The 27,036-nt window shown below is 46.7% G+C and overlaps 1 protein-coding gene and 1 long non-coding RNA gene across 6 annotated transcripts in view; one reads left to right on the top strand and one right to left on the bottom strand.

Annotated features, from left to right (window-relative positions):
- The window catches only part of LOC147012332 (uncharacterized), a 294,843-nt gene that overhangs the window by 99,529 nt on the left and 168,278 nt on the right, over window positions 1-27,036 (bottom strand). The gene's annotated exons all lie outside the window — the stretch shown is intronic.
- The window catches only part of ACTR5 (actin related protein 5), a 49,610-nt gene that overhangs the window by 13,403 nt on the left and 9,171 nt on the right, over window positions 1-27,036 (top strand). For all 5 annotated transcript variants that reach the window (XM_085856394.1, XM_085856393.1, XM_085856397.1 and 2 more), the window contains 7 exons: window positions 2,131-2,303; window positions 8,673-8,899; window positions 9,371-9,540; window positions 9,638-9,894; window positions 23,573-23,737; window positions 23,969-24,080; window positions 24,168-24,274. In XM_085856394.1, coding sequence (XP_085712520.1) covers window positions 2,131-2,303; window positions 8,673-8,899; window positions 9,371-9,540; window positions 9,638-9,894; window positions 23,573-23,737; window positions 23,969-24,080; window positions 24,168-24,274 — 1,211 coding nt within the window. The remainder of the gene's footprint in view (window positions 1-2,130; window positions 2,304-8,672; window positions 8,900-9,370; window positions 9,541-9,637; window positions 9,895-23,572; window positions 23,738-23,968; window positions 24,081-24,167; window positions 24,275-27,036) is intronic.

Here is a 27,036-nt window from a genome sequence, read left to right as displayed (position 1 = left end):
CTTCACCTCGCTTCCTCACACCGACGCCATTGTCTTCCTGCGTTCGACCACGTACGTGGGCGGAGTTTCCTCGGCCACCAGAGCTCCGACTCCGCCCCGGAGAGATGGAATGTTCCCCTTGACCAATGGAAGGCGTGAGACACCACAGACATTGACTTTCTCACGAACCCCGGACCAATGGGAGGCGAGACGTCTCAGACGGTGATCCTTCCCACGATACCCCCTCTCGCAGGAGAAGTGCCATCTAAGAAACGTCAGGGCCTTGGAAAGCAAGTCATTGTGAACGGCAGCGTCAGGGTTGGACGTCAGTGTCAAGTTGGGCGTCAGCATCAGGGTCGGCTTGGCAGTGATCAGGTTCGAGGTGCGGGAGATCGACTCATCTGGTCTGGTCGGCTTGGCAGTGGTCGGGTTCGAGGTGCCGGAGATCAACTTGTCTGGTCTGGTCGGCTTGGCAGTGCCTGGCGTCCGACGCTTTTCCTCCATCTCTGGTGCTTGGAGTGGCATCGTGTTGTGGGTTCGAGTCCCGTCGAGCCGGATCGTCACAGACCACACGAGGTGGACAGGTCCAAGTGCAGCTCTGGTCTCCAGCTCCCTTTCCTCGAGCTGGAAGACTTCAATAAAGACCATTGGGGTCCACTTCTGTGTGTGTGTGTGTATCTGTGTGTGGGCCCGTCTATAAGTAAAACTGTTCAGTGCCTTGTACATTATTTGCATTTCATTTCTATTAGTCGTGATAACTCTGCTTCTTACGTGCTCCCCTCCTTCCCCACCTATTATAAATAAACCCATGTGTTAAATGTATCAGTTCGTTTTTGTGTTTTTTTATTGGTTTGACATGCTGCGTGTTGGGAATTAGCCAGGTTGTTGCCGCTGTAAAAGGGACGTTTGGACCTACGAAAGCTCGGTGACCATCCGCTCGGGTCGCACACGGTTCGAGTACGCTAGCGACTCGTTCCGTACGAGCATCGTCGAGGGTGAATTTCCCTGGTCGTTGGACGGGGTGAGTACTTGGGTTAATTGGAGTTAGACAAGTGGACCCTACCTCACGCCATCTAAATATTGGCGAACTTCGGTCCGATAAGGAACCCGTCGGCTCCGGAGTTTTCCGGGGTGATGACCTATACATTCCAGGTGATCGGCAGAGTCGACCCTGCAGCTCCATCTGGTGGTCGTGCTCGCAGCCGATACCCGGCCCCGCAACAATATTTCACCATGATTTTCCAACATATTATGTCTATCACCCCATTGATTAAATAAAGCATTGGTTGTAGGACTGACACTTCCACTATTACCGGTGATTTAATTGCAATTAGAAGGATATTTCTTGGTTTCTACAATCGGGGAAAATAACCATTTTCTCAAAATCTTCTTGCAATGCCGGCAACAGATAAATACTTGTCCATGTAATAAGTACTGCTTTGATCAGCCCATTGACTTTAAATGATGTCAAACCATGGTGGCAGGTCTCTGATGTCAGTATTGTAATCAAATCCGAATGCAGATGTGCAATATACTCCAAAATGTGACCATGACCTCGACTTAGTACAGCGGCTACATATGCCGACATGGGGGTGACGGCACTGCCAGCTTTCACACTGATTACAATGTTGTGGCACTATGTCACACTGACATTGGTCAACATTATATTAATCGGACACTTTATCACTTGAGCAACATCGAATCGATGTTATTAGCGAATCCATATCGGACTGGTATCAATTGTGAATCCAGCACGTCGGTTGCATTACCCAGGTGTAGCTATGCCATTGATTCAGTGCCTCTGTGCATTCAGGTAGGGATTTGTAATTCGTTTAGGGGGCAAGTGATAAGTCACTGACTCTCAGCAGATGACACCATGGAGTCTTTAACATGCACCAAGGGACGGTGCTGTGTGACAAGTCCTCCGGGAAACCCCCTACATGCAAAAGACATGGGATGACAGTTTTCAGGGTTGGCCGAGATTTGAACCCAGGCTCGGCTGCTCAGAAGCGAGTGCACTTCTCTCCTATCCTGCCAGCTCAAAATCATCGAGTCTAATAGTTACATTTTTCATTGAACACTACAAAAGGTAGATGTAGAACATGTGCCTGCTTTAGTATTGTTCTAACTTTTGTTGTTCGTGCTTTGCAGGATCTCGAAGCAAAGCGGGAGACTGGGATACTCAGATTGGAAATGATATTAAGAACATTGAGGTAGTTCGATGGCTGCTCAAAACCCAGTTTGATCGCAATGTGGTGGTCAATTTTGAGGTCCAAGAGCAAATATTTGATCATATATTTCACCACCTCGGCATCACTTCAGAGGTAAGTTTGTAGTTTCACTTCTTACCTTTTCCAGAGTTGTAATGTCATGAAACAGGTGTTCGTGCATGCGAAAAATATTGAGAGATCGGGCCAAAACGATATACAGTATAGCAATATATCTGAGAAGATTGTGGACGGATTCCGACCAAAATTGGTGGGCAGGTTGGGTTTGTGCCAAGGACGAATTGATTAGATTTTGGTGAAGATGCTGATCCGGATGTGGATCTGCATATGAGGATTTTTTTTTAATTTTCCAAGTGATTCTTCGTGATCTAAAGATGGGGCCAAAAACGACATAGCACGATATTTCAAAAAGTTGTGGATGGGTTATGACAAAACTTAGTGGATGAGATGGGTAGGTGACGAACAAGCTGATTAGATTCTGGTTCAGGTTCTGGATCCAGATGTGGCTTCTCAGTGGGATACAAAATGTAAACTGTTCAGCCTGGTGTCGGTATGCGCTTTACCGTTCTAGTATTTGATGTTTTTGGAGTCAAGTAATGATTTTGTTTGTTACACAGTTCTCTTTTAATTGTGTAAAGTACTGTGAGGACTTGATATTCTTGACCAACTGTTTTCAAGTTTCGAGGGCTATTTCTTGTTTCCAGGAGATTGGATTTATTTCACAAGTTTATCTCATTTTTGTTCCATTTGTATGACAGAAAAGGTAAGACTGATGCATTTTCTCCATTAGAATGGTTGCACTTTGTCCAAGATGTGACTAATAAGAATGAAGATGAAAATTCAAAAAGTGAATATTTTCTGATGATTTGAGTTTTTTTTTTCTGCTCATGGAAAAGCGAGGAAACTTAGGAGGAAAAGGCAACGCATGTTGGTACTGGGACAGCATGTGCACAAAACAAGCAAACGAATGAACAAACACGAGGGGGGGAGAGGGAGAGAGGAAGGCGGAGGAGGAGGGAAAAAAACAGAACATGTAAGAAGAGGATTGGGCGAAGGGTCATTAATGGGGGTATAAAAGATTGTGGGTAGGAATGGAACGTGACAACATTTTCTATAAATTTTAGAAGGAAAAAAACGACTTCAAAATTGAATGTAAAAGGAGTTATTTTTCAACTTCATAAAAGCAATGAATATTAATTCCACTAAAGACCAAATAGATATCGATATCGTCATCGTCATCGTCATCATCATCATCGTTGTGATTCATAATGAAAGAGGCCCATTCACATGTGACATGCGGTCAATCTGGGTGTGTGGTTTTGTTTATAGTGGAGTTGCTGCTGCCTAGTCAACATCCTCATTCTAAGATAACAGGCTGACAAGATGGTCTAGAGGTATGCACACCTGCCTATAAGCAGTCGAGCCTGGGTACAAATCTCGACACAGCGATGAACGGTCATCCCGATAAAAGGCAACGTGATTCATCAATATGTGTGCCATCGCTCGGATGGACGTTAACCTGGGTGTCGCATCTGCCGGTACTAGTTTGTTATGTCTACGACACCAACAAATCTTAACAAGGGACCTCCACGCATAATGAAGTCACTCGGCCCATCATGCCTGCATAACACCAACACCACATCCAACGATATAAAATGATCGCAGCAGTACTTGGCGTTGCAAGAGGTATATATTAGATCCCCGTTGCAGCGGGACCCGGTATCATTGTTGCAAACAAAACATGCATTACCTCGTTTGAGTTGTAATCAAAATGTACGTTTGTTTCCTCGAAACGGTATCTTCATTTAATGATAGAAGATGCATTGTTTAGTCTTCATATGCACCTCAGAGGCCAATAACCAATCTGAGTTATGTGGAGCGAAAAAGATGGTGGCGAAAAACAAAAAAGATGGAGGGAAAGGAGCAGGAAGGTATGGTCTGTAGAATGGATGGCACTTATGACCGACCCACATACCCACACATCCACCCACAGTCACAAACACAGCTTTATATATTAGATGGCATTTCTCTGTGTCAGTCTCAAAATCATAGTAAAAAAAAACGGCTGGGCCAATCTCCACCAAATTTTGCATGCTGTTGGTACACAGGGTCAGGTCATGGCCACAAAATAATTTCCTCTCTTCTCCTCCCCCCCCCAACCCCTTCACGAGAATGGGGAGACCATCTGCGATATTTACTTGCACAAGGAAAATTGTGCATGAGGAGGTTTAAGCCCTGACCCCTGCTGGAGGGAGTGAGTATTCACAACCCATTTCACTCCCAAAGAGAACTGGTGTTTCCAGTTAAATAAATCTGTCAGGCTCTACACTTCGTTCCACTGGGACAGGAGGGGATGAGGGGATGAGAATAGTGTAGCAGGCACATAGACATAACTAGTGTTTTCAATGCAACTAAAATTAATACTTAAAAATAATTTTTTTGTCATGATTCTCAGGTCATCTTAAAAAAAATTAATTTGTCGTCTCAGGCCATGTTTAATGTTCAGTTAATTCTTCAAACTACTGCATTGCAATTAACAAGGTATGTGGTATTTAATAGCGAACGCAGTGAGCTTCATACTTAACGCGTGCACATTAGAGAATAGGAAACAACAACAACAACAACAACAACACAATACCCCTGGCAATTTGGAATCCATGTCGTTGGCTATGACCCTTTTGCTTCCGGTTTTTTTTAAACGCTGTGCAGTGTATAAACACGATTGGGTTTTATTTCTATCTTGTGAATATTACTTAACGCGTGCACATGAGAGAATATGAAACAACACAATACCCTGGCAATTTGGAATCCGTGTCGTTGGCTAGGACCCTTTTGCTTCCGTTTTTTATTTTTTTTGCTTCTGTTTTTTTTTTTGTTTGTTTCCGGTTTTTGTTATGGGGAATGATGCATGCCGGGAGATAAAGGCATCGTCGGAGACATGAAAGACCCAAATATCAGACCTGGTGTATATTTCCTCCACTGATTTTAATAAAGATATCTCCCGCATCATCAAAAAATAATTTTTAATCGTGATTTACATTATTTGATCGCTGATCCCGAATCCAGGCCGAAGTCACCGGAAATTGCGTATACAGTTGTGAACAAGTTATAGGTAAAGTAAGAAGAATTCTATGTTCGCTTCTAGTATTTTTTTTAGATGAGATCCTGTTCTCGGCGGTGTAGTTGTCATTGTGAAGGTAATGTTGAGGTAACATTTTTTTTTTTAAGATGAGATCCTGTTCTCGGCGGTGTAGTTGTCGTTGTGAAGGTAATGTTGAGGATTTTTTTTTTTCAGATGAGATCCTGTTCTAGGCGGTATAGTTGTTGTTGTGAAGGTAATGTTGAGGTAATAGGTAAAGTCAGAAGTAAGAAGAATTCTACGTTCGCTTCTAGGCTTTGCCTATTCCATATTATTCACTTATCTATCATAAAATGCTCCACTAACCAACTGAAAATAAGCTTCTCAGCAATGGATGTTCAGCAGAAATAAAAACATTATTTTCCAAATACCACTTTCATGTGCATCGTTTTTAGCTCGCCTGTTCGAAGAACAGAGAGCTATCGCGATACCCCCGGCGTGAGCGTGAGTGTCAGCGTGAGCATGAAAATGTTAAAGTTTTTGGTGCAAGTTATTTCATTTCTAATGTTTTTATCTACCACACTTTTTTTACTGATTACAATATACAAATACATATATTGCTTTCAAATTATTTGGAACAGACTTCACTGCAATGCTTTATAAAAAATATTATTAGACTAGTCTTTTAAAAACGATAAATGTATAAACAGGCGAGCATTCGGTGGCTTTGACACCATTCTGGTTACAGGTACAATTTGGACAGGATCACCTTCAAAATGCATATTTTCCATTAAGTTTTCAAGATTTACCGGAGGGGCGTGTCCCCAGACCACCCGAGTAAAGAGTCGTTTTTCTCAGTTTCAAAATTCTGCATTTTCACCCATGCTGTTTAATCACACTTCCCTGCAGCGATTTGAGCAAGTGGTGCACCACCCTATCTTGTCACCCCTTCCCCCGCTTCCTTGCCTGAATTTTTCCTCTACCCCCATTAATCCTATCGAACCCAACCCTCTTGCATTGCAGGTTACTGTGTTTCCTCCTTTCCTCTCTCTCCTCTGTTGTCGTTTTGAATATTTCTGTTCAGACGTGATGTGAAGGGGGAGAGAAAAGAGAGGAGGAAGGGTAGGATTCTCTGTTCGGAAAAACTGAAGTTTGGAATGAAACTGTAGTCTAATTACAAGTCTGGAGACGGCGATGGTTCACGAGCAATGTACACGGTTCGCCTTTGTTATTTTTTGACCTTCGAGGGGATGCCACGGGCAAACTGGCAGGAATCAGGAAAAACGTAAATGATGAAAGTTGTAGTAATCGAAGAGCACTACAAATCGACCACGAATTACGAAATCCTAAACGTAGTTTGCCTTTTTAATTTTTTTATGGCGGGAATCGGGAAAAACGTAAATGATGAAAGTTGTAGTACTCGAAGAGCACTACTTGCATACCAACTTTCATTCGAAACAGTTGAAAACCCAAGGAGCTCGATGCCCAATTTATTGATTTTTTTTTGACATTTTCTAAGTTCGTGACCTAGACCTTGGGATGAAAATGAAAAATCGAGCTCCGTGGGGCTATGCAGGTGCCATTGGGCTAACCAAATACCGAAACCCTGCCAGATTCGACAAACCCCCTCGGAGAAGATGTAACTTGAAACCGGCTACCCCCTAAAAACACATGTTTTTTGGGCGTGGCTCCGCCCATAATGGGCGCAGAATGCCATTCTCAGGAAAACACAACTAGATCATGATACAAACCTCCCACCCAAATTTTATCAGGATCGGATCAAAACCCACGGAGCTATGCTCGGGACAGACAGACAGACACACACCCATAACGAATATAGTGGTCACTTACTGACCCGTGAACCAATATATATATATATATATATATATATATATATATATATATATATATATATATATATATATATATATATATATATATATATATATATATATATATATATATCTTCTTCTTTCGGCTGCTCCCGTTAGGGGTCGCCACAGCGGATCATCCGTATGATCCGCATAGTGATTTGGCACATGTTTTACGCCGGATGCCCTTCCTGATGCAACCATGGTCACCTCTTATGACACAGGGATATGGTACACCTATTTTAACCAGGGTATACACCGGCCCAGTACACTGGTACTCACTTCGCCAACCTCGGAAGGATGACAGGCTGAGCCAACCCCTTGGTGTATTAATTCAGTGGCCCAACGGGGCTTGAACTCAGGACCTTTTGGATCCCAAGCCGCTGCCCTAACCACTGCGCCAACACCAGGCTTGTATATAAAAAAATATATATATTTTAAATGTTCCTGGGAGATATATATATATATATATATATATATATATATATATATATATATATATATATATATTCATATATATATATATATATATATATATATATATATATATATACATATACATATATACATATATATATATATATATATATATACATATATATATATATATATATATATTCTAGTCTATTTAAGTTGAGTAATAACTCTTTAAACAATACTTGAAGAATAAACTTATAATCTCGTCCAATTATATTTTTGAAAAAGTATACCTCATTTATTTCATATATTAAACATATAATGTCATCAACATGAAAAAATAATAATAATTGCAGGGAACTATATGATGTATGCAATACAATATCATGTACGAGTAGCCACAAAGTCCCCTATACAGGCAGTTAGAATTTAGTTTGAATTTATCTGTATGCTTCCCTCCATCTCCATTCTCTGCACAAATTTGAATTTTTCTCCATGTTCTTCTGGACATCTTCCATGTTGAGGGTTGGAGGTCATAAAAGCAGCCCCTGACAGTTGTTTTTAGGTCGTAAACTGTTGTTAGGTGGAGATGAGAAATTTCCTCTTTCACGATGCCCCAAAGCGAGTTGTCACATGTTGTGAAGTCCAGACTTCGAGGAGGCCACACGATCTCAGATCCACATCCAATCCATCGTCCGCTGAATTCGTCGTTGAGATATTCCCTAACTGTGAGAGCATAATTTGCTGGTGCACCATCTTGTTGCAGGATAGCTGAAGATAACTGATTCTTCGGAGAGCTGAAGATAGTTGGATAGCTGATTCTTGACAGTTGAAGACCTCAAAACAGCTGTCATGGGCTGCTTTTATGAACTCCAACACTCAACATGGAAGAAGATGTCCAGAAGAACATGGAGAAAAATTCAAATTTGTGCGGAGAATGGAGGGAAGAATACAGATGAATTCAAACTAAATTCTAACTGCATGCATAGGGACTTTGTGGCCACTGTAGATTAAACTCGAGGAGGGATAAGTGTGGTAGTGGGGGGTGATCCCATGGAAAAGAAGTTAACTATCAATGTGTGTGTTGTGCATGTGTAGAACTGTGTACCTCACCCACTGGTCCTGACCGAGGCCGTATGCAATCCTTCACACTGCCGCCATCTCATGTCTGAGCTCTTGTTTGAGTGCTACCACATTCCTCGTGTCACTTACGGAATCGACGCCCTTTTTAGCCTGCACCACAACACCGGTGGTACAGCTGGAGATGCCCTCGTCGTGTCCGCAGGATATCACACAACACACGTCTTACCAGTGATTGATGGCAGGTGAAGAAAGACCGAGTGGATTTGCATTTAATGTGTGAAATAAATGTTACATTTTTAGTTAAATAATGATAGCGAGGGGTAGATGTTTAACTTTATTGTTTATTTATTTGTTTGTTTGTGCAGCAACTGGAATAATCAATTCTGGAATAGACAATCAAACTATGGATACAGTTATCTTGCACATGGTATGGTAATGAAATATTTTATCAACTGTGAAGGTGATTTTGCTTATCCAGATCAGCTGTAGTCAACCTGCAGTTTTGGTTGTTGATAAACTGCTTTCCTTTAGATGACAACACCCCTTTGTTTGTGGCCAAGCTTGTGCATGTGTTTTGGGAAAGGATCAGGTTATATATAGCTCTTACGTTTCATTGAGCTAAGAAAAGATGAAAGGCCATCAGGATTGCAATGAGGTGCTGCACTCTGCCCATCCATCTGACTTTAAGCCATGCCCTTCTGTCATGCATGCAGGCTTGATGCCCAACATTGTAAGCGCATCAACGTTGGTGGTGCTCACTCCACTGCTTACTTGCAGCGCCTTCTGCAGCTCAAGCACCCAGCTCTCCTGGCAGGGATTACATTAAGTCGCGTGGAAAAACTCGCGCAACACCATTGCTACGTGGCCCGTGACTATGTGGCAGGTGAGTGCCGATGGCTACAGCACAGAAGGTTTGGTCATTTGTGGATTAATGGGTATGCACAATGAAATTTCTTCTTCCTTTTGATTCTCTTCGACAGAACTGGAGTGTTGGCACGACGCCGCATATTCAGAGGCAAATACTCGCGTCATCCAGCTGCCGTGTGCCTCTCGGCCTGGATTGGGGGCCACGGGGACCGCCAGTGCTTGCCCCGCAAGCGCACCAGTGGCCGCAAATTCAGGGGGTGACGAGAGGAGGCAGCAACAGCTCCGGCGTTTGCAAGAATTGAATACGAGGCGTCGGGTCGAGCGTCTGCAGGCAGACGCACACAAGCTGCAGACTCTTCGTAAGGTGCAGGTACAAGGCGCACAAAGATCATATGAGAGCTTTCAAGTTTTGAAGAAGTGCAGTTTGTATGTATTCATTATAGTTGCAAAGAATCGGCTTTTAAAACTGCCACTATAATGTACCTGTCATGGAATGATCAGAGCAAAGGTAAGCAGGGCGAGGGTGTGGATGTATAATTTTATTGTTTTTATTTGCAATCCCATCACATCATTTTTCAAAAATGCACACATTCTAAAAAAAAAATCTTTGAAAAATGTTATTATTTGATCTCGGAGTGATTTGTGAAATTGGGCAATCCATGCCGGATGTATTGATAATTTCATACATGCACATGGAGAATTGTCTGGGAAATCAGATTTGGGGAATGACTACGTTTTTCAAATGAAACCGCTGTGTTTATAATAAGTTCACTTCCAAGAAACTTTGATGCAGGACGAGGCCATAAGGCCCATTAAAGTCTGCGCAATGGTTGCCAACTTCTGGTTGTTTGTCCGTTCTCTATCCTTTTTAAATGCTTAGCGTCGAGCAAGGAAGCAGCAAGTACCATTTTTAAATTCTTTGTTACGTCTCAGCCGAGGTTCGAATTGCCAACCTCCCAGACTCAGGGCAGACGCTCCAACCAGTACACCACCGAGTGTGGTACTTCATATAGTAGTTGAACATCGATGCATTTTCACAAAGTTTGCAGGGCAAGTCTTTTCATGTGTGCTGCATCCAAAGTGTCAGTTTTGGACATCAACTAATGAGTATGCATTAATTTACACATCACTGCACTAATTTGTGGGTCATTGGTGCTTGAGCACCCTCCGTATGATTGTGGATAAACAGGTAAGTGAATATTTACAGCTCCCGTGGCTTAAGAGGAAAAAGGTCATTTTCTCAGTGAGATGCTGCGATTGCAGAACATGTTTGAAAGTCGTTGGGATTTCCTAGCTCGTGTTAAAATAAATGAGGTACAGTTTTATATACTGGCAGAATCCCATGGTAAAACATACCACGATATCAAAAAAGGAATCCTTTTATTCTTATGCTGATTGAAAGAGCTCAAAAATGGAAGGTTATATATTTCTTGACAGCGAGGATTTTATTTATTTTCTGGAGCGATCGAGGCAGCGGTCTGTTGCCTATACACCTCCCGTATTCAATCCTTTTTGTCTGAGTGAAAAAAATATAATTTTCCTGGAGGATTACCGTATATTAATTTGAAGAAACTTTTCCTTAATTTTTTTTATCTTTGAGGAACATTACGGTGTTTCAGGGTTTCCCCTATCCCCAACAGACAGACGGATGGCTTTAGCCTACTAGTGGGGCACCTGTGGGAAACTCACGGGCATAGACGCGTATTTATAAGTATCTATATATTAATACTGAAGGGCCAATTTTGTGCTCCTCCTAGCGGTCACGTCACGTTTTTCTCGGTACTGTGACCTGGACTGAAAGAGACCGTACCTGTAAGAATGCATCGCACATCGTGGCAACAGTCAACTTTCAAATCTGAAGCAGAATAAACACTTTTCGTTTTACATTCGTTTACATGGCGACGTGTGACGTCACTGCTGAGAGGCGTCAGGACGTCATGACATCATCGGTCATTCGGTGACGTCATTACGTCTGCCGTCGACAGACCGTTACCGCTGAGAGGTGCAATTCCACTCCTCGAAAATAGCGTCTGCAATGTAAAACCCTCTTCTGCACATGCTGACTACCTCAGAATGTGAATTTCACACAAAAGATGTAACAAGAAACATTGTATCTTCTATATATTAATACTGAAGGACCAATTTTGTGCTCCTCCTAGCGGTCGCGTCACGTTTTTCTCGGTACTGTGACCTGGACTGAAAGAAACTTCGTACCTGTAAGAGTGCATCGCACATAGTGGCAATAGTCAACCTTCAACTTTGAAGCAGAATAAACACTTTTCGTTGAGATGGGGGCGAGAAGTAAAGAGGCGGGGGCGGGGGATGAAGAGACGGGGGGCAGGGAGTGAAGAGGCAGGGGGCAAAGTAAGCAAATTTTTGGGCGTTGGTAAGCAAATTGAAAGCGGGAAACGGGGGGAAATGGGGTGGGGCTGGGGTGAATTAGGCAGGGTTGAGTGTAAGGGGGTGGACAGGGGGCGGGGGCCCGGGGGCAAGTGGAGCGGGGAATCAAGAGATGGGGGTCGGGGTGTGAAGAGGCAGGGCCGGGGTAATTACGTTTTGGGCGGGGTAAGCAAATTGAAGGTGGGGGGGAATGGGGCAAGGGCGGGGGATGAGTAGGCGGGGGCAAGCACGCCCTGTCCAGTCCATGTCCCTCGAGTGTGGGTGAGCTGGTGAGGGTGGTTGAATGAACGGAATCCGTCTGTGACGGGGCTTCGACTAGTTGGATATATTATAATATTGACAATTATCAATACAGTATTAGTAAAAAATAATGGATTCCATCATTTGTCCACATGCTCATTTTATTACATGCAAAGTTTTTCGAAGTATTGTTTAATTATATAGTTGGAAAAGAGTTATTACTCACCTCAAAATAAACTACATATATATATCGCATCACCGTCATCTCGCGCCACTCATGGGCACCGATGCTGGACTCGTGTAGGGCGCACGTTGAACAGCGTGTACAAAATCACGGATTTTCTGCTTCAAAAACGGATCCAAAACGACACACGCCCACTTTTTGCCGTCCAATCGGTGAGCGAGGGGCGAATTGGCCCCGCCCCCAGGGCGATCGATATATGCAAATTTGTGGATCAAAAAGCCTTCACGCCCACTTTTTCTCGGGCCAATGGGGAGCGAGTTGAAAGGTCAAAGGGAGGGGGTCAAAGGCGAAGTTACGGGGGGATAAAAGGACGGTGTTCGTCAGTCAAAGGAGTCGTAAAAGTCGGAACGAGGAAGAAGGGAGTCGCAAAGGAGTCAGAAGAGAGTCAGCAGAACGGGAACGAGAAAGAGTCAGCAGAACGGAGGCGAAGGAGTCGGAACGAGGCGAAGGAGTCGGAACAGAGAGTCAAGACTTCGCGGGCGGTGGAGCTGCTCGTCGTGTGCGTTGAAGTCGGAACGGAGGGGACGAACTGTGGAGAGGCGGCGACACCGGACGAGGGGGTGCTCGCGTCGTGCAAGGAGCTGCGCGCCCGAGGGAGGCCGGCAGCGCGACCTGGCCGAGGTGGAGACGCTCGTCGCACATAATAAAGATCCTCTATACCCCGAGCATCAGCAACCCCCTCCTGTTTCCCCCCGCGCTGAGATAGTGCGACCAAGGGGGCCCCGTTCCCACCCCCCTGCCAGGCACTGTCCACGAGGCCCGCGGGTTGCGGGGCCATCGCCGCTCCGCGTCTCATCACCAGACGGGTAGGCCCGACCAGGTCTCGGCCCCAGGCCTACCTCATTCTTGAGGGTATTTCTTTTCCTTGGTTTTGGGTATGTGTTGTCGGCGCCGTCTGTGAAGTAGAATTGTATAAGTGTTGCCGTGTGCTCGGTAGTCGGAATTAGCTCTGCACTGTGTTTTCACTTTTATGTTTGCTTTTTGTGTAAATGGAATTGTGTTTTCTTTTTTTGTGCATTTGGTGGAATTGTATTTGTGTGCTTTCCGTTCGTCGCGAATAAATGTGCTTTATTGTTGAACTGTTTCCCGCTTCGCTTCGTCTTTTTCCCCATTGAACCCCCATCTTGCTTCACGTAAAGGGTTGGTAGTGGGCTGAATACGCCCGATAATTAATCGAACCGTCGAGGTCGACGATAACACCGCTCGGTTATTCTGATAGTCGGAACGGGTCGCTTAAGTGGCCCGTGTCCGAAGTCGACCTGCGGCGAGGTGCGATCGCCTGGTCTACCCTCCGCGTGGGTACTTAGGTAGTTCGAATTTGGCGAGCAACCCTATCCCACGCGGGGGCTGATTGGCTCGATCGCGGTGAGACCGAAAGGTCCACCCGTGACTGGTTCCCGGCGTTAGTCCGAGAGGGTCACGACTGGATTGTCCGTCCGTGGGCGACGTGCCGCGATTCGAGTTACGTGGCCGTCAGCACGCCGGCGGGCGCGAAATCCGCAACACTGGTGTCAGGAGTGGGATACAAATTCATCGCCCTCCTCGCGGCACTGGTATCGGAGAACAGGAAAACGGGCTCTCCTGTCTCCGGCTAAATTCACGGGAATCGGTCCAGGGGTGAGAGAAGCGACCCCCGATTCCCTCCAAATTACGAGCGAGTTAAATTAACCCTTCACGAGAAGCAAGATGGCGTCTCAAGGCGAGCGGGAGCCGGGGGTATTAGAAATGTATATGTGTAATAATGTAGAGTCCATGGTCCAGGATGGAATCCCCGTGCAGGAAATGTTGATTGTGCAGGAACACGGACTCGCCCAACTAAACCCAGGGCCCGAGGTGGGTGCGGCAGCGGCCGCGGTGTATGACACCTCCCCCCCCCTCTCCACCAAGACCCTTCCCCAACCCTTGCCGAAACGGCTCAGCTGAGTGCATCCAACATGGCCCACCTATAGCCATGCTGGCGGCAATGAACGAAAAGATGAATGCGAAAATGATCGAAAAAATGGATGCGAATATGAAAAACGAAATGAAAGGCATGAACGAAAAGATGGATGCGAATACACAAAAAATGGATGAAAAGATGGATGCGAATACACAAAAAATGGATGAAAAGATGGATACAAATACAAATGAAGTGAAAACGACGATGGATGCGAATACACAGCAAATGAGGGAAGAGATGAAAGAGCTACGGGGTGAGACGCACAACATGGGCCGATGCCTGCAGGCGGGCATGAAGGCAGTGACCAGGGAGCTGGGAATGGCGACTCCACGTGTGGGAGCAAACGAGCTGGGTGGGGGTGCAACGGCTGACAGGCCCGCGGTGGAGGCGGGTGAAAAAATAATTCGTGGAACGTGTTGGGCGAGGGTCGCGACGGTGACCAAGAGGGAAAAATTAAATGGGGAGACCAAAACGTGTGAGACGAGACACGAGGTGACGATAAAGGAAATAATAATAGTTGAGACAAGGGAGGTAAAGGGTGAAGAGTTGGCAGTGACGGTAGCCGGGAAGGGAACGACAGAGGAGAGACTGCACGGTGAGGACGGGGTAAGTGACGCGCACACACACACACGGAGGTAGTGGAGGATAATGGGGGTGAGCTCGCGGAGCGTGCAGGGACCCGGTGCGAGCAGCTGGATGGCCTCCTCCAGGAACGAGGGGAGGGAGTATGCCCCCTTGAGGCGAGTCACGACCAGGTGAGTTCGGTCGTGCTTTGCGAGGTTGAGGGGACGGGTGCTGTGAACGAGTGCACGGAGAGCTTGGGGGGTATAGAGGCCCCGGAGACCCTTGTGGGGACACGAATCCCCAGTGTGGTTGTCCCTGTGTGTGTGGTGCAAGGTGTGAGTGCGTCCCCGTGTGTGGAAGCGACCCCGTGTGTGAGTGGTGTGGTGGCGATGGTGCCAGAGTACGTGCTTCCCAGCACGCCGTGCGTGGGTGAGGCACCGTGTGTGAGTGAGGCCGTGTGTGTGAGTGAAACGGCCAGTATGAGTGAGGCACCACGTGTGAGTGGTGTGGTGGCGATGGTGCCGGAGTACGTGCTTCCCAGCACGCCGTGTGTGGATGAGGCACGGTGTGTGAGTGAGGCACCGCGGGTTAGTGCCCCCGCGTGTGTGAGTGAGGCACGAGTGAATGGAGCACCACGTGTGAGTGGTATGGGTTATGCAAGGGAGACCGTGTGTGTGAGAGAGCGGTATGAGAGGGAGATGTCGGTTGGCATGCGGGAGCACGCAGCCGCGTCTCCCGGTGTGAGTTTAATGGTGTGGACTGTGTGCGTCGTGACACGCAGGTGTGCGTGGGTTGAATGGAGACGACGACGGCGACAGAGGAGAGAAAGCCGGGTAGCGGCTGTAGTTGTTTCGAGGACCGTGCCGGGTTCACCCAGCAGTGAGCACGCGGTTCGTGCTGTGCAACGCACGAGACCACCACGTGCTCGCTTGCGAGAGTGAAGTCCCGGTCCGGAAACGCACGCGGTGGATTTGCCGATCCCGCGGACGGACAAAGTTTAGGCAGGTAAATGGATTTGGACCGGACGGGTTCTCCACGCGATCGTGTGTGTTCAGCTCCAACGGGCAGGGCACATGTGTTCGCGTGGGGAACCCCTCGAGACGTGTGGCTTGTGTTTTTTTTTTTATATGCGCACGGTGACGTCATGGCTGCACGTGTGGTTGGAATCCGGCAGGAGGGGTATCCCGGCCGATGGTACCGTCCAAGGAGGGACGAGGAACACGTGCAGCTGCATGACGTCACGGGCAGGTGTAAAGTGCGCGAGCGCGAGTTGCCGCGCTGGTGATGCGCATGAAAAAAAAAAAAAAAGCAAGCCTCACTTTCGGGTGTACAGGATTCCTGGGAAAGGGGTGGAAGACCCCCTTATCCTGGGCACAGGATGGAAAACTAGTTAGGGGGAAGGGTTAGCTTAGTTAGACCGACTTCATGGGGCAGGGGTAAGTCCTCATGGAGTCCGTGGAATGGATTAGGTAGAGGGATTTAGTGAGCTTTAGGTTGGGAAATAAAATGAATTTTTTGAGTTAGGAGACAGAGACAGACTGGTGAGTGTGTAGAGGGGACGTAGTTTAGCTACGTAGTGTTAAAAGGAACGTGCTGTAGTTTAAGGGACGACGTGGGAGCACGAGTTAGTTAGGGGATGTAGTTAGGAGGATGGCAGAGTTCAGTGGTGTGTGTGTTGAAGAGTTGTTGGTGAGTGAATTGGAAGCGTGTACATGTTGAGTGAGGTGGAAGCATGTGCTTGGTGAGTGAGTGAGGCCAGCGGGTCTGTGTGTATGGAGCGAATGGGGAATGCATGGTGCGATGAGTGATTGGGGGGAGGAGTGACTTCGCCCAAGGGACCCCGGGGTCAGAGTAAAGTGAGTTAGCTGGGTTAGTCAAATTGAAAAATGGAGGTCGTTTTGTTGTTGGTGGGAAAGTAGGCTCGAGACCCATTTGGAGGGGTGCAGGAGCCCTGTTGACGGGCTTGGGAGCGTGGCTGCGAAAGGTGAGTATCGCTGAGTGGGTACCCCGGGCACCAGGCTAGTCGGCCGCAGTAGGCCAAGGGCCCATGGGGGGCCGGGATAGAGTAGTGGGCACGGGTGCGCCTGCTTGGTGCGGGGGCCCGGGGCGCCATTAGCCGCGTGGGCAGTGCAGTGGGCACGGGTGACCCTCGGAAAGGGGCCCGGGAGGCCGGCCTGCCACGTGTGCGTTTCAGGGGAGGTGCCATGGGGGGCACTCCCCGGTGTTAGGGAGCTGGTAGGCTCGGAGGCAGTGTAGTGCCCGGGGGTGCCATAGCGGGAGATTCGGCAGAGGGTCGTGCCTGCCAAAGGGAGCCACGTGTCCCAGCCAGGAGACCGTGTGAGGGCACGGAGAGAAAATTGGGGGGTGAGGCCCGAAATTGTGAGGACACCAACACAGGCGACGGGAATCTGGGTTGATAGAACCAATAGTTTAAGCGAGAGGCGCTTGTTGAAAGCCCCGGGGTAGTTTAACAGTTAAATGGTTAGGGTAGATTAGGAGATGTACCCCTCCGCACCATCCATCCCCTCGCTCTCGTTGTGGGCCGCTGGACCCACTTTGGGTTAGATCGCCGAACTCTGGGGAGGCCATTCTGAGGCTTCGTTGGGCCTCGACACAGGACGCTAGCTCTCCCTTATTCCCCTCCGGGAAGGGAACGTAGGGGTTGGGAGTAGGCTAGGTGACAGGATAGGTTAGCCGAACAAGGACGATAAAGGGGGTTAGGGGGACGATTTATAGTGGGTAAGTAAAAATAAAAACAACAAAAAAAATAAGTTGGGGCTAAATTGGGGTTTGACAAATTAAGGGAGTGGGTATGTACAGTGACAGGCAAAGGCGATAGGTGGGAGGGAGACAGGAAGGTAGGTCCGAGCCCGCCTTCCAAGTGGCCAGCACCACCGCACTCCCTCCACCAACCTCCACTGAACGGCAAAAGCTGGCCAGCTTCATCTGCTGGCTGTGTTGCTGCAAGCGCTGTGCCGGCCCACTTCATCTGCCGGCTGGCTGTTTTTCTTCAAGGCCTGTGCCGGCCAACTTCATCGGCAGCTGTTGTTTTGCTGCGAGGCCTGTGCCGGCTGGATCATCGGCAGCTGTGTGCTGCAAGGCCTGTGCCGGCCAGTTCAGCTGCTGGCTGTTTTTCTTCGAGGCCTGTGCCGGCCAGTTTGTCTGCCGGCTGTGTTTGCCTGCAGCGGCCTTCTTCTGCGGGCTGTGTTTGCCTGCTCACCTTTGCCATGCCATGCCCACTGCCCATGTTCACAAGCCCCGTTCAATTTTTGCTTTGCCCCCCCCTGTTCATTTCCATGTGCGCCAGGATCTGAAAGCAACAGTTTGCAAGCTGCAAGAACTGCCCTGTTGGCAGCTACAACACGGGCCTGCAGTGGCGGCCCGTGCACCGTGTTTGTGTTCATGCATCCATTCGTTGTGCTCATTGCGTGTGCCACTTGAGCTGGCACGGAGACTGCGTTGTGCAGCCCAAGCACCGTTGTGGTTCACTGAGTTCAGTTCAAAAAGGAAGGCCTTGGACTGCGTGTGAGCAGCCAGCCACGTTCCCTGTCACCTGCATTGTTTGAGTCAGAGACTGCATGTGTGGGCAGCCTGGCTCCCTGCTAACTGCTTTCTTTTGCAGAGTTCAATGATCCTGGGCCATGGTTTAGTGTAAGATTTGTAAGTTAAGGTTAAGATGTACTGTACATATGAGTGCGCCCCCGGCATGTATGTCTTAGCGCCGGCAATTTTATTTAAGTCGTCCGTGTGAGTGAGTTTGTTTAGGTAGTTACGCAGCCCTCAGGTTATTTATTTTGGGGACACGAATACCATGAATGTCGCACTCAGGGATCCGTAGGTAAAATGTACTAGGGGGAAAACTACACATGATGGCACACGAAAATTTGACGACTCGGGACGAGTCTGTAAAAAGGGAAGGGGGTAGTGTTGTGGTTACCAGATTCGCAAACCACCATTCAGGTCCCTAGGTGAGGTATCTCGGTAAGTGCATGTGTAGTTAGGCCCAAACCCGTTGTCTAGTGGGAATACATGTCATTTATACGTGCTGCGACTCTTCAGGATAGCCGTTTTTCTTTTACTATCTTTATTTTGGACCAACCGCCATGATCACAACCACAACATCAACCACCAACCACAACGCCGCTTCACCACAACCGCCATGACCTTTACCGTCGCAACTCGCCACCATCGCATCACCGTCATCTCGCGCCACTCATGGGCACCGATGCTGGACTCGTGTAGGGCGCACGTTGAACAGCGTGTACAAAATCACGGATTTTCTGCTTCAAAAACGGATCCAAAACGACACACGCCCACTTTTTGCCGTCCAATCGGTGAGCGAGGGGCGAATTGGCTCCGCCCCCAGGGCGATCGATATATGCAAATTTGTGGATCAAAAAGCCTTCACGCCCACTTTTTCTCGGGCCAATGGGGAGCGAGTTGAAAGGTCAAAGGGAGGGGGTCAAAGGCGAAGTTACGGGGGGATAAAAGGACGGTGTTCGTCAGTCAAAGGAGTCGTAAAAGTCGGAACGAGGAAGAAGGGAGTCGCAAAGGAGTCAGAAGAGAGTCAGCAGAACGGGAACGAGAAAGAGTCAGCAGAACGGAGGCGAAGGAGTCGGAACGAGGCGAAGGAGTCGGAACAGAGAGTCAAGACTTCGCGGGCGGTGGAGCTGCTCGTCGTGTGCGTTGAAGTCGGAACGGAGGGGACGAGCTGTGGAGAGGCGGCGACACCGGACGAGGGGGTGCTCGCGTCGTGCAAGGAGCTGCGCGCCCGAGGGAGGCCGGCAGCGCGACCTGGCCGAGGTGGAGACGCTCGTCGCACATAATAAAGATCCTCTATACCCCGAGCATCAGCAACCCCCTCCTGTTTCCCCCCGCGCTGAGATAGTGCGACCAAGGGGGCCCCGTTCCCACCCCCCTGCCAGGCACTGTCCACGAGGCCCGCGGGTTGCGGGGCCATCGCCGCTCCGCGTCTCATCACCAGACGGGTAGGCCCGACCAGGTCTCGGCCCCAGGCCTACCTCATTCTTGAGGGTATTTCTTTCCTTGGTTTTGGGTATGTGTTGTCGGCGCCGTCTGTGAAGTAGAATTGTATAAGTGTTGCCGTGTGCTCGGTAGTCGGTATTAGCTCTGCACTGTGTTTTCACTTTTATGTTTGCTTTTTGTGTAAATGGAATTGTGTTTTCTTTTTTGTGTGCATTTGGTGGAATTGTATTTGTGTGCTTTCCGTTCGTCGCGAATAAATGTGCTTTATTGTTGAACTGTTTCCCGCTTCGCTCGTCTTTTTCCCCATTGAACCCCCATCTTGCTTCACGTAAAGGGTTGGTAGTGGGCTGAATACGCCCGATAATTAATCGAACCGTCGAGGTCGACGATAACACCGCTCGGTTATTCTGATAGTCGGAACGGGTCGCTTATGGCCCGTGTCCGAAGTCGACCTGCGGCGAGGTGCGATCGCCCGGTCTACCTCTCCGCGTGGGTACTTAGGTAGGTCGAATTTGGCGAGCAACCCTATCCCACGCGGGGGCCGATTGGCTCGATCGCGGTGAGACCGAAAGGTCCCCCCCGTGACTGGTTCCCGGCGTTAGTCCGAGAGGGTCACGACTGGATTGTCCGTCCGGTGGGCGACGTGCCGCGATTCGAGTTACGTGGCCGTCAGCACGCCGGCGGGCGCGAAGACCGCAACAATATATATATATATATATATATATATATATATATATATATATATATATATATATATATATATATATATATATATATATATATATATATATATATATATACCCCAGGAAGATGAAAAATATATAATTGGACTACAGTTCGATCCAGAACTTCAGTTTTCCCGAGCGGGGAAGCCAACCTTCCTCTACTATTCCCCCTCTATCCCCTCACCCCTCCCCACCTTCCCCTCCTCACCTTCCCCTTCCTCCCTTCCCCTCCCCACATCCGACCAAATACATTCAAAATGGCTATTATAAGTGCAGTAATTCCCGAGCAGGGAACCCTACCCTCGCTCTCTTCTACTCCCCCTCTCTTCTCTCATCATTCTCTCTCCTCTCCCCCCTCACTCCTCCTCACCTTCCCCTCCCTGCGTCTGACCAGATTCATTCAAAACGGCTATTATACGCACTGTACAGTAATTCTCGAGCAGGGAACCCTACCGTTGCTCTTCGTCTCCCCTCCCTCCTCCACTCGCTCTCTCCCCTCTCCCACCTCACTGCTCCCCCTGCCCTCGCAATTCTACTCCCTGCTCCTTCCTCTCCACCCTCACTCCTCCCCTCCATTCCCATCCTTGCCTCCCACCAGATGCATTTAAAACTGCTATTATAAGTACTGTACAGTAATTCACGAGCAGGGAACCCTACCCTTGCTTTTCTACTCCCCTCTCTCCTCTCATCGCCCTCTCTCCTCTCCCTCCTCACTACTTCCTCCCCCTCTCCACATTACGTCTGACCAGATACATTCAAAACTGCGATAAGAATGCATTTTTGTCTAAAAGTGCCAATATTCGTCCGATTTTTCTCATCTTTTGCTGCAATTGAGTCGTAAACCACCTTAGTGCCCTGTCACACCTTGACGTTTTAGCCAGCATATGGCAAGGTATCAAAATGTATGTAAAACGCTGGTGTATGCTGAACTATTGATGTTTTTTTTTAATTTTGGGCGTATAATAACGTGTTGGACGTATGCATAACGTATTAGTAACCTACACAGAATGTTTCAATCACATATAGATAACTTACACCAACGAATGCTGAGCGTGTTGTCGGCATTCACAACCTATGCCCAACGATAGTCTAACTTATGCATAGCGCGGCAGTGTATCGCCGGCGATTATGTGGCGTAGGCTATTCATAGGCTGCAGCTCGACAATTCAAATCATAACCGCACTCGACATCGAAGTGTGAAGCCGCTGTCACACCTTGACGTTTTAGCCAGCGTATGCCGACGTCTGAAAAATTTGCCGAACCAAGCTGGCACATGTCGAATACGTTATGGGTAATTTTTGTATACATTAAGAGCACGCTGGCATACGTCGTAGTATGCTGGCAGACATCGTAGTACACTGGCATATGTCGTCATACGCAGAGTATGTCGAGAAATTTTCAGCATGTTGAAAATTTCTCGACGTACTCGGCGTATGACACACGTTCCGCATATGCTGGGATAAGTTGTAGGCACGTTACGCGATCGTAGACACACGTCGACACACGTTACTTGTACGTTATTCATAAGTCGAAACACGTCGATGTAATGGTTTGCGTCAGTGTTACAGACTCCCTGGTTTTTTTTTTCTTCGGTATGACGGTGATGTTGACACTTCGATTTCTAGTGCGGTTATGATTTAAATCGTTGAGTGGCAGCCTATTAATTATATTATATTATAACCGCACTAGAAATCGAAGTGCCAACATCACCGTCATACCGAAGAAAAAAGAAAAAAAAAACCAGGGAATCTGGAACACTGACACTAACCATTACCTTGACGTGTTTCGACTTATGAGTAACGTGTGTCGACGTGTGTCAACGATCGCGTAACGTGCCTACAACTTATGGCCAAGTGTATGCGGAACGTGTGAATCATACGCTGGCACACGTCGAAAAATTTCAAGCATGGAAAATTTGTCTAACACCTCGGCACACTACGACGTATGCCAGCGTACTACGAAAAAAAGCCAGCGTACTATGACGTATGCCAGTGTGCTCTTAACATATACAAACTTCCCCATAGCGTATTCGACGTGTGCCAGCATTTTAGCCAAATTTTGCATACTTCAGGCATACGCTGGGTAAATCGTCAATGTGTGACAGGGCCTTTAGTGACTGCAAAAAGTGAAATCAGATGGTGAATTAGAGTGATGATAAATCTGTGAGGGAATCTGAATGGACTTTATATTGCAGGCCTTAATTTCACTGAAAATGCATTTTTGTGTGAAAATGCAAATTTTCGTCCAATTTTCTTCCCGTTTTTTGCAACTGAGTCTTAAACCATCTTAGCGATCATAAAATGAAATCGGATATCGAATTTGAATTGAGATAAAGCTGTGAGAGTGCAATACTTGCAAAAGAGGCTGCACAGAGCAAACAAAATGGTGGCTATTTGATTTTGAAGCCCCTCCCTACCTGAACTGAGAAGTCCCTTCCCAAATAGACAGACAGACAGACCTCCTGGCATAGATATTAAATATATATAGCTTATACAGGGTGAATCAGAATAATGTATAAACACTTTAAAATGCTGCATTTTGAAAACTTAAATATGCTGACTGATTGACTTGGAAAATAATCAACTCACATTTGAGCAGAAGAGAAACATCTCAGTGTTTATAAATTATTCTGATTCAATATATATATATATATATATATATATATATATATATATATATATATGTATGTATAGATAGATAGTTATGGATTTCAGAATCGGATCCGACGAATGCATACAACATCCAGGTCCTCAGACAGTTATTTCAAAAAATGCATCTTCAGAATAAATGTGAAGGGGGTCCCCACTCCATATTAATGCTCATGATTTTGGAATCAGATGTTGGACGAGCAGGTGTCCACATACTTTTGGCCATGTTGTGTATCTTGACCGATTTTGAGCTGTACACTTAAATCTGTACAGACGATTCTGTTGTCACATTTGTTTTGTAGGAAATGGAAGCCCATGGTAATTCCGAGCAGCTGAGCCAGGCGTTGTGCTCGCTGGGCCTGCGTTCCATGGCTGAGCTGCATTTGAACATCGAGCGGCTGCAAGCGGCCATGGACACGCGCAGTCACCATGTGCAATCGGACGACTTTCAGGAGCCCCGGGCTGACGTGCGTAGTGTGCATGCAGTCTTCTTTGTTTAAACTTCTGGGCTCTCAGGGGTGTTCAGAGCCAGGTCTGAGCTCTCTATTATACATGTTACTTACAATTGGCCACCTGAGGCATCCCTCTCTGGTAGACTGGTACCTTTGTTGTACTAATGCTTCTGAAGGCTCCTATTACTTTTTTTCCATTGGACTGTGGAACTGATCTTCCAAAGGAACCATGTTGTTTCCTGATAGGAGGAGAGAGGAATGGAGCAGGAAAAGGCAGAGTGGTTGCAGAAACTCAGGCGAGAACGAGGGATGCTGTTAGAAAGGCTCAAAAATCGGCTTAAGGACTCGGCACACAAAGGTCAGCCTCCCTCAACTGTTTGCTCTCGGGATCAGAACTCGATGTTGCATGGATTATTGAATTTGTATTTTTTCTTGCTTGGGACAGCTGAAAAATTACATAAACAGAATGAGCCTTACATTAAGGAAGAGGAAGATGATGACGACGAAGGGATGATGGGACATCGAGAGAGTACCGAGAGTGACTCGGAGGAGGTAAGCATAATATGTGTAACTGGTTATCATTGCTGACTGCTTGCTGATTGACTTTTTTTTTTCTTTTTAAAAAAATTGTACTGTGCTTTTTAAAAATTAAATTTTAATTCATATATTGCAATAATTTAAATAATTTAGGCCCCTACCCCTCGCTCCTCCCCCCTTTCCTCCCACCCTCCCCTCCTCTTTTTCTCTTTTGAAGAAAGATGTTTCTGATTTCTGGCCTGCTCTAACAAAACACAAACGGTAGTTTACTCAAAAGCTTTCATTCCATCCAATACAGTATATAAAACAGAGCAGTGTCTGTATGTATGTCAGGTAACTACGTGAGACAATTGGGCCTATCGACACCAACTTTTCAGGGTATACTCACGGGGTCCATGCTTTGGTTGTCTGCAAAAAAGGAAGAAATAAAAAAATATCAAAAACATTTTATTTTATATATATATATTTTTTTATATCTAATTTTTTTTGTCGGTTTTCTCATTGGTGTTTGGGTTATTTCTCCACTGTGCCGGATCAGTCCCATTACTTTGTCCGGTAACTACTCCAAGACAAAATGTCATAGATAGGTAGGACAGAAAACTCCTATTTTCTTTTTTAGCAGACATAGTTGAGGCTCGTGGAAGAATCAGTACATTGAACGGATCAGGACGTAACAGACAAAAACAGGACGAAAAATGCGCATGCATGGTGTGGACAAGATGGATACAAAAGGAAACTCCAAGGAGGGAAAATTGGAAGGAGGAGTGATTTGGGTATGGTTAACGAGGGTATTTAATGATTACACTTTTTGATTGGGGACGATCTGTGATGGCGTTGAACAGCTGTCTTGATTGAGGACCAGTAGGGAAGAATGAGGTGGAAGTTAATTCCACAGGTGGGACAAAAGAGGAACAAATATGTGGAGGTAAGCAGTGCTCCTGGATTTAGGTAGTTTCATCAGACGAGGGTTGTTGGTGGACCGTGTGAGCCCTGCAGAAACCTGTAGAGGGGGGATGGGGGAGAAAGCACGGAAAGAGCAGAGGGTGCAATACCAGAAAGGAGGTGTCAGAATATGGAGACCACCTACCTGTCTGTGATGGCATTGTGATAAGCCCATAGACTCGGCTTCATCAGAGGAGATTCCAATAATCTTAAAGGCCTTGGTTTCCATGGCATCAAGCTGAGCAAGACATGAGGCAGGAGAGTCAGCCCAGATGGGAGAGCAGTACTCCATCAAGCTGAGCAAGACATGTGGCAGGGGAGTCAGCCCAGATGGGAGAGCAGTACTCCATCAAGCTGCGGATGAAGGTCTTGTTGGTGGATAGGAGTTCAGGTGCGACAATGAAGGACTTTGTATGATGTGGATGCCCAGTCAGCGGCTGGCTTTGGAGGCCAACTTTGAAGTGTGATTTGCCCAAGAAAGATCATGGCTGATCGTGAAACCCAGGAGTTTGAATGACTGAACTTCCTCAACAGGATTGTTAAGAAAGTATATGGGAGAGTTTGTCAGTTGGTCCTTTCAGAGAGAGCTAGTGAGAGTGTGAAATTTGTCAGGATTGAAATGCATATTCCAAGTGTTTGATCAGCTTGTGATTTTTTTTTTCAATGTCTGAAGAGAGGGAAGAGGCTACGTCCCACCTCTGTGAAGGATGAGGGATGTCACGGCAGAGAGTGGAGTCATCAGTAAATAGATAAAAAGGATTTTCCAGTCATAGAGATCATTTATGAAGATCAGGAATAGTACTGGGCCCAAAACACTGCCTTTGGGCACTCCATCTTTGATAGGGAGAGGATATGAAAGGATTCCATTGAGTGCCACACGTTGGCTACGAGAGTAGAAGAAGACTGTAAGAAATGTGTGGAGTTGGCCTTGGTTGCTCATAGGCAATGAGCTTGGAGAGCAAGACAGGATGCCAGACTGTATCAAAAGCATGAAATATTTCTCGAGAAATGGCCCTGATCTCATGTCTGACATTGAGAGCCTCCATGTTGGGTGAGTAAATCTAGCATGTCCAAGGTGCAGTGACTGAGTCTATGATGCATGTATGAGCAAATTTCAAATTGTCTCCCTTTCATTAGAGGTCCCATGAGTAACCGGTGATAGCCACTAGGTATTTTTACCCGTCGCTTTGCTGATGGATTTCATCAATAGTGACGGCATGTTGTACTTCACAAACATTCTGCTCTATTTGCAGGAGACTTCATCGTAAAGCCGATTTATGTTTATTTTACATCTTTATTTCAATTGTGATGTGTTTTTTTGGCTGCTACTCACCAACCTCCATATTTTCTTGAAGCCCAAGAACCTAACCCCCTTATTCCCATGGGAAATTGGTTTTACCTATCGCGGTTTTGAATATCATGGCATTTTCCAGGAATGTAACCGCCACGATATTTATGGGTTTACTGTGTAGATTTCATATGCAGACTTTATCTTTTTCAACAAGTAATGCACAAACTCCACCCACCCGGAGGGTTAGTACTCTGATAGTTATTGATATTCATGACCCCAAGATCCTGACCGACGATGGACCAGTATTGTTTCAGAGAGCAGTGATGTTTCTGGGGTACCTATGTGGATCAATGGGTTTAAGATTGCATCCCCCCTCTCCCTCCGCTTCTTCAATGTTATATGTCATGTGGACACAATGAGGCATTTTATGTAACATATATATATATATATATATATATATATATATATATATATATATATATATATATATATATATATATATATATATATATATATATATATATATATATATATATACCATATT

The sequence above is a fragment of the Eptatretus burgeri genome, chromosome 15, assembly GCF_056783735.1.
Source record: "Eptatretus burgeri isolate ZD-2024b chromosome 15, Ebu_testis_v1, whole genome shotgun sequence".
Classification (NCBI taxonomy): Eukaryota; Metazoa; Chordata; class Myxini; order Myxiniformes; family Myxinidae; genus Eptatretus; species Eptatretus burgeri.
This window is presented reverse-complemented; position numbering and strand designations above follow the sequence as displayed.